General features: G+C 35.0%; 3 protein-coding genes across 3 annotated transcripts in view; all 3 read right to left on the bottom strand.

Moving 5' to 3' along the window:
• LOC18601503 lies at positions 715-3,427 on the bottom strand. The gene is made up of 8 exons (XM_018119347.1): positions 3,383-3,427; positions 2,956-3,027; positions 2,680-2,748; positions 2,257-2,502; positions 2,067-2,150; positions 1,870-1,935; positions 1,485-1,550; positions 715-1,293 (listed from the first exon to the last, which is right to left on the bottom strand). The coding sequence occupies exons 2-8, from the start codon at positions 2,956-2,958 to the stop codon at positions 715-717; spliced, it is 1,113 nt and encodes a 370-aa protein (XP_017974836.1). The 5' UTR covers positions 2,959-3,027; positions 3,383-3,427.
• Positions 5,171-6,112, bottom strand: LOC108661578 (uncharacterized mitochondrial protein AtMg00810-like). Its single transcript, XM_018119011.1, has one exon. It carries the CDS (start codon positions 6,110-6,112, stop codon positions 5,171-5,173), a length of 942 nt encoding a protein of 313 aa, XP_017974500.1.
• LOC108661577 overlaps positions 6,353-8,107 on the bottom strand; it is a 5,476-nt gene continuing 3,721 nt past the window's right edge. The window contains exon 3 of the mRNA XM_018119010.1: positions 6,353-6,997. Within this exon, the coding sequence (XP_017974499.1) occupies positions 6,353-6,997 (645 nt within the window). The remainder of the gene's footprint in view (positions 6,998-8,107) is intronic.

Here is an 8,107-nt window from a genome sequence, read left to right as displayed (position 1 = left end):
TATTCTAATCTTACAATTTCTTTTAGGTATATATTTTATAAGTTTATATACACAATAGTATATATTATAAACAATAATTTTATAAGTTTTAATTTCTGTAACATTAACACAAAATAGAAAGTAAACATATTTATATTTAAAGTATATATACTAAAAGTGTATATATATAATAGTAATTGTATTCTTTATAAATTAACACAATATATAAAATATATGTATTAAAAGATATCACAAGTTAATTAATAATCATAGTTTTGTGAATTAATTTAATTAATAATATAAGTTTGTCTTTAATTACATAAAATTAAAAAAAAATCTATAATCGGGTTCGGGTATCGGGTACTCAAGTGATTGTACCCGAACCCGATATGGATAGTAAAATTATTACTCGAACCCAATTACAGGTACCATAATCCTATATAACCGATTGATTATCTGCAAGTATCCTGTAACAGGATATCCATTGACATCTCTAGTCAAAAAGAATAAAAAAAGGAAATCAAATTGCTCATAACAAACTTTAATGCTAATATTATCCCTTGTAGGAGATGTACTTTCAACCTCTAACTAAAATCAAGTTGAGCTCTTACATCGTAGTAATTTAAAGCTGTGTAATCTATTGTAATGTAGTACAATTTGTTCCAATGATTCACAACAATCGATTTAGAAACAGTATTTGTACTTTATTTTTGATAAAATGACTGGAGAGTACTTTCAATAAGTATAACCTGAATATACATCCTGTTGTAAAGCAGGCAAGAGAAAATTAGGAGCAGTATAAAACCATGACTGGATAGTTTCCACAAAGAAGCCATACATGGCCAGCCAATGAGCAACAGAATTTGCCTCCTGCCCGACATGCAAAAATTTGCAATTCCTGAAAGTTGCAACAATTCCTTTAACCTCATTCAACAATTGATGATAAGGAAAAGCAAGCCAGCTATTACCAGGCTTCTGCAACTCCGTAATGACAAACAAAGAATCAGACCTAACCTCTACCTCCTGTAACTTCATCCAATCAGCTAACCTCAAACCCTCCTTGATAGCACTAATTTCTGCAACTATAGCCTCCTCACATGCTGCTAGCTTCCCCGAAGAAGCTGCCAGAAAATAGCCTTCTTGGGTTCTTATCACTGCCCCAAAACCTGCCTGGTGAGAGGAAGCTGAGAATGCCCCTGCACAATTAATCTTGAGAACCGCAGCTGAAGGAGGAGACCAATACCCTGGCCATTGTATTTGTGGCTCGAATGTGACGTTAAAATGATCCAAACTGCTTCTCGGATAATATGGCATCTGAAAAATTAATAGCATTAAATTTTCTTTAAGTGTTCAATTTGGTTAAAATGAATTTGTTGATGATCCAAAGATTTACAGAAGAAAGCTACAAGCATCCACCAAGGAAAATTCAGAAACATGAAACAAGGATACAACTGACAGTAGTACCAGACAGAGCAACTTTCACTTGAACAATATGTAGTTCTCACCATTCTACGCTGCCTATTCACTTGGACATCCCATGATCCAGAAGCACCAGTATTTGAAGCGTTTGCCTGCATCGATGCGGGTCAGTGCCTGCTATTGGTGATTCAGGCAGAAAATTGGGAATTCAGGCTGTCTTTTTAATTTCCTAAGTCCTAGAGTTTATGAATCAAGTGTTTGATAATCTCAATGTTTCAGACAGTATGGAAGCCTTAACCGCACCATCAAATATGAGAATAGAATCATTCTTGTTGATTGTGAAGTCAAGTTGATTCAATAAAAATAATTTTGGAGGGGAATTCTTTCAAAGCCATTTGTTCAATTAGCAAATGCATTGATCTAATAAATTGGAGGCTTTTTTTTAACCTCTATTTATGATTTGCCTGGTACCTTATGTAACACTGTGCTGTATGCACTACTGCGTAAATGCTGCCCCCCTCTGTCTCTGTTGATTCCCTTTATTGAACATGACAAGTTGATGAGTGTGAATTCTGTATTGGTATACAGAAAGTTCTTCCATTCAAAAAATTTAAGCAAGCAAAGCATATGCTGTATTTAGTACTAATTGAGCGAATGTATATCATTACCCTAAGCCACTCAGGAGGGTAAAGGTGTCGATTTGCTGGAACATCATCACGCGCCAGAAAAGCTCTTCGACTAAAAGTGTCCTCCTGCATCAGGCCAACTTAAAAACTTTAATCAATGGTGTAGGTGAAAACAGAAGCTTCAAATATCTACTCACTTTGCATGAAGAGTTGAGAAGAAAGAAGCTCTGACCGATGCAGGACTACTGGATCTAGAACCAACACTTTGGATTGCACAGCGTGAAAGCGATTCAGCTCTTTTCATCGAGCTGCAAGCGTTTGATCGGAAGTCAGTGGTGTTGGTTCTATAACTTGGAATTGCACAACGTGAAAGCACGTCAGCAGTTGTCATCGAGCTGGAAGCGTCTGATCGGGAGTCAAAGGTGTTTGTTCGAGAGCTTGGAAGCGACTCACAACTTCCTGTACGTGAAATATTTCCCTGTATCAAGTCAAATTAGTTATTATTCTTAAATTATTGGTAAAAATATGATTTCTAGGGAGTTTTTCTTAAGGTTTCCTCTGTGCTAGACGTTTTGCGTTAAGATGTCATTTCGTTTATGATTGTTTATATTCTACAACCATTTGGAGGAATGTGCTCCAAAGAAGAAGCTCTCACCATGCTGGAAGCATTAGATCTGCTCTGTTTGTAGTAAGACGCATCGGACATGAAACTTGAATTCCTTCCCTGCATCCAGAGCAGTTGGCTCCAAATATTGTAAATTCGTGGTGAAAATGAGGTTTAAGTGATACTCTCTTAAATGTTACAAGGTCTCCCAATCCCCCAAATCTAACATAAATTATAAGATTTAATTTCATCACCCACGCATATTGATCCACTTATCCCTCTTAATGGTTCTGTCATTATATAAATTGTTTGGAGGCATGTTCTCACCATGCTGGAAGCATTTGACACCGTATCAAAGCTTGAGGGTGTTGCTGTAGTTACTGCGTACGATTCTTTACCCTGCATCAAGTCAAGCAATTACTACCTGCTGTAAATTTGTGGTGAATATATTGGCATGGAAAGGTTCTATCTACATATATGAAAAAAGAAAGAAGCCAGCCATTATCAAGTATCAAGCTACATAATTAAGAAGGTTTAAAGTGCTTCTGGATTATTTCACTCTCAATAATAGCTAAATCTCTGTAATATATGCTTCTTCTTCTTCCTCTTGAAATCTAGATTTAGTTGAACTAAAAGTTATGAATTAACTTGAGTTAATTTCATAAGGTAAGGCCGTTTTATTTTCTTAAATTCATATCCTACCATCAATCTATCGAATATATAAAACATTTGATCAGTTACAAGAAGCTCTCACCCTTCTAGGCCGCCGACTCTCCTGAGGATGAACATGATGAGAACCCCATCCAGAATTTATCTTACCCGAAGGCTTTCCTCCCATATATATGATAAACCAAGTAACCAATTCAAGTTACTGCTTGTTATGGATGGCTGGAAGTGAAACTATATAAGGGGATTCAGGAGGTTTCCCCTGTATATGGACTAATTTCCCAGTTCTTTAGAGGTTCAAAATCAAGAGATCATCTCTTTCAATATTAACATTCTAATCATCAGGCATATTGGACTTTGATTGCTGGGTTGACATTTCCAGAACATATAAAATTATTTTTGATGAGCTGTTGCTATGTGCCCGGCAATATTTAATTCTGGTCAGGATACTTATCTAGACCAAATCAAAGAAGTGAATTTGCTCTGCAAATGTGAAAAACGGTAAATATGTAAAAAAATAAAAATAAAGTAAAGAACTAGTCTACATTGGATTTTTTAAACAGACCATGCTAGTCCATAGAGAAAAAAGAAGATCCTAGAAATAGCAAAAGAATCTGATTTTGCAAGTCGAACCCATGGAGGCTAAAGTCAGCGGCATCGCGAAGGGCAATTTGATGTCTGGTTGAGAGGTGAAACAGATGAAATACAATTATAGGTGGCTAAAGGTCGAGCCGCGCCGAGTTGGTACTTCTAAATCTTAAACAGGACCCGGACCACTCATTTAAATTATATTTGTTGTATATTTTTTAAAATATATTTTATCATTAAATTAAATAACAAAAATTAATTTATTAATATAATAATATTTTCAGGTTGGATGGAACCAAACGTAAGCCTAAAAACATATAAACGGACTTACTCAACCTGTCAATACTTCTAAGCACAACGTATAATGTGGCGGGTTTGAGAAAATCATTCTGCATTTGCAAAAGTCAAATCTTTTGAACATTATCTGGTGATCAAGGTGTTTAAAAATTGGTTTACATGAAATGCTACATATTTACATGACTCTAATCCAAAAAATTGTTGAAGATAAAAGTTAGATCCCAATTTAAAATTAGGATATAGCATATTTTACGTGAAAGACTTGGATAGTCGCCTTCAGATTTTCAAATGGCTTGGTGCAATGTGGACACAATGCCTGACGGAAGCAAGGCTTGGACGATGGCTTTTTTCACAATAATTTGTTCAATCTGGCTCCACAGAAATGAGATGGTTTTCCGTGACAAAGTTTGGGATAGTGAACAGATTTTTAACATGATTAAGCTAAGAGCCGCTTGGTGGCACAAAGTTAGCATTAGTTTGTCATAGTATTCAATTATGGATGGGGTGTAATGCCCTAATTGCGCCGTCGAACCACAAAAGAGGAAAGTAACAAGAACTGCAACCACTTGGGAACACCCATCGGAAGGTGTGAAGAATCTGCCATTTCATAGAGTCGAAGAACCAATAACAGAGAATGGGAAAATATGCTGCATCTATATTTCTCAAAATGAAATAATCAGAAGCCAGCTATTTATATTACTGGTATAGTTTGTAATTCTAAACAATACATAAGGCTAAAAATGTAAAAGAACTGTAAAACCAAATTATTTACAATAAATAAATTTTATACTCTTCACTCCCCCTCAAGATGAGTATTATGTATGTTAATAATACTCATCTTGCGTAATAGAGAATGAAATGGTCCAGGTTGTAAAGCTTTGGTGAAAAGATCTACAAGCTGGGACTTGGTAGGAATGTAAGATGGATCAATTTGACCTACAGCTACCTTCTCTCAAATGAAATGGCAATCCATCTCAATATGTTTTGTGCGCTAATGAAATATGGGATTCCGACAAATATGAAGAGCTGATTGATTGTCACAAAATAATTTCACTGCACATGAATGTTCAATACTGAAGTCCATAAGTAAATGCAGTAACCAAATCACTTCACAACAAGTTGCTGCCATTGCTCTATATTTAGCTTTAGTAGAACTCCTTGCTACCACACTCTGCTTTTTAGCTTTCCAACTTATCAATGAGTTTCCTAGCAATATACCAAAACCAGTAACTGATCTTCTAGTATCTGGGCAACCAACCCAATCACTATCACTATATGCTTGTAGGCATAAATCAGAATCACTAAAAAATAAAATGCCTTGACCACGAGCTGTTTTAAGATATCGTATTACTCTGAAAGCTGCTTGTAAATGAGCCTCACTTGGCTTGTCCATATACTGAGAGAGTATGTGAACAGTATATGAAGTATCTGGTCTTGTAAAAGTAAGATACAATAGTCTTCCAACCAGTTGTCTATACATAGTACTATCTTTCAATTGTTCTTCATCTGTGGCCTTTGTCAACTTATGATGATATTCAATCGGTGTAGACACTGGTTTAGATCCCAATAAACCATATTCTGTTAAGATGTCCAGAGTATACTGCCTTTGACAAAGAAAAATTCCCTTACTGGATTTTGCCACTTCTAAGCGAAGAAAATACTTAAGTTTCCTTAAGTCCTTACGCTTGAAATTAGAACTCAAATAGCCCTTAACATCATTAGTAAGATCCATTGAAGTACTACCAATTACAATATCGTCCACATAAACCAACAATGCAATGAATTCCCCTGTTTGAGTAGTCTTGGTAAACAAAGAATAGTCTGCTTTGGATTGTTGAAAACCATAAGCTAGTAAACAAGTGGTAAATTTTGAATTCCACTGTCGTGATGCTTCTTTAAGTCCATACAATGACTTATTCAACTTGCACACCATCTTACACCCGGTAGGACACTCCCTTTTAAAACAATACCCCTGTGGTAACTTTATGAAAACAGTTTCATTTAAATCCCCATTCAAGAAAGCATTATTAAGCTGAGTAAAAAACCAGTCTTTAATAGCTACCAATGCTAAAAATAGCCGAATAATGGTATGTTTCACCACAGGACTGAATGTCTCTTGATAATCAAATCTTGCCCTTTGATTATAACCTTTGGCTACTAATCGGGCTTTATATCACTCAGCAGAGTCATCAGCATTTAGCTTAACCTTGTAGACCCATTTACATCCAATAGCATGAGAATTAGGAGGTAAAGGTACCACTGTCCATGTCCCATTTGCCTCTAAAGCATCTAATTCAGATTGCATAGCCTCCCTCCATTGAACATGTTTTACAGCTTGATGATAATAGGTGGGTTCAAGTATATGAGACAAAGCTACTGTAAAAACTTTATGATCGGGTGAGAGTTGATTACTAGACAAATATTTGGTGATGGGATATTTGGTAACAAAATTGGCTTGTGTAGGAAAGGTACAATGATAAGCCTCAAGGTATTTTGGTGGGTGTCTTTGTCTAGTACTTTTTCTAATATTAGATGGTGAATTATGTAGATGTGGTTCTTCAGCAGGTAGAATTGTAGGTTCACTCAACTCAGGCAAATTAGCATTTAAATCATGCAAATCCATTTTGAAAATAGAAGCAGAAGTATCAACAACAGAATCAAAAGAATTATCAGCAACAGGAACAGAACTATTGTCAGATATTGGTTGAGAAGGAATATCAACAAAATGTGTATCTGGAACAACTAAAAGGTGGGTAGGTAAAGAAGCATCATGTGAAGAAGACAAATCAGAAACAGAACGTGAAGTTGATTGATGTTGCTGGAAAGGAAATAAAGCTTGTAACCTTTAATACCTAATGGATATCCCAAAAAAATACATTTTCTAGCCCTAGGTTCAAACTTTTTTCTTTTGTGTGATAAAGTTGATGCAAAACATAAAGAACCAAATACTATAAGATGTGAATATGAAGGTGGTTTATGAAAAGTTTTTCAAATGGAGTTTGATCATGTAAAACCAGTGTGGACACCCTATTTATTATATGAGCAGCAACCAAAATTGCATCACCCCAAAATTTTAAAGGAAGATTAGCTTGAAATAAAAGTGATCTAGCTACAACTAGAAGATGCTGATGCTTTCTTTCAACAATACTGTTTTGTTGGGGGGTCTTAACACAAGAAAGTTGGTGCATAATTCCCTTAGAACTAAAAAAATTAGTGAGATTAAATTCTGAACCATTATTTGACCTTATTTGTTTGATTGAAACATAAAATTGATTCAAAATCAGATTATAAAATGCAGGTAAAATCATGGAAACTTCTGACTTGTATTTCATTAAAAATACCCATGTAAACCTAGTGTATTCATCAACAATAGTAAGGAAAAACCTATGTCTTGAAATTGTAGAAACTTCATATGGTCCCCAAATATCAACATTTATTAGTTCAAAAACAAATGTAACAGAAGGTACATGAATTGGAAAAGGAAGCCTTTTCTGTTTAGCAAGAAGACATACATCACAAAAAAAAATTTCTGTACAAGAAACATGTGAGACCTTGACCTTTATAGACTCGTAGATAGAAATATACGCGATACCCCTAATCAGGGGTAATTTCATCATTTTCTCAATAAGCCCATAAAAGTAAGTTTTAAACAATATTATGGCTTAAGTAGGCCTAAAGCATAAATGAATGATGAAAATATGGGTGAAATGACAAGAAAATAAAATTTTTGATGATTTTCATGTTCTAGGGGCAAAACGATAATTTTACGAGTTTACGGGGGCAAAGTTGGAATTTTAAAATTTTACACCACCTAACACTTGTCATGCCCATGGATTTAAGCCATTAACATTTTACATTGTGGATAATTGAAACATTTTATGTGGTGGAGAGAGATTGCTTAATAGATAAGTATTACACATGGACCAAT

This window comes from Theobroma cacao, chromosome 4, assembly GCF_000208745.1.
Source record: "Theobroma cacao cultivar B97-61/B2 chromosome 4, Criollo_cocoa_genome_V2, whole genome shotgun sequence".
In the NCBI taxonomy this organism is placed as follows: domain Eukaryota; kingdom Viridiplantae; phylum Streptophyta; class Magnoliopsida; order Malvales; family Malvaceae; genus Theobroma; species Theobroma cacao.
This window is presented reverse-complemented; position numbering and strand designations above follow the sequence as displayed.

Bases quoted from the DNA above. Each gene is read 5' to 3' on its own strand.
- LOC18601503 (XM_018119347.1), bottom strand. The intron at 1,936-2,066 runs GTAATGATATAC...TGTTCAATAAAG, and splicing joins ACCCTCCTGAGTGGCTTAGG to GGAATCAACAGAGACAGAGG. The intron at 1,551-1,869 runs GTACCAGGCAAA...GCATCGATGCAG, and splicing joins ACAGCACAGTGTTACATAAG to GCAAACGCTTCAAATACTGG.
- LOC108661578 (XM_018119011.1), bottom strand. From the start codon at position 6,112: ATGGTGTGCAAGTTGAATAAGTCATTGTATGGACTTAAAGAAGCATCA.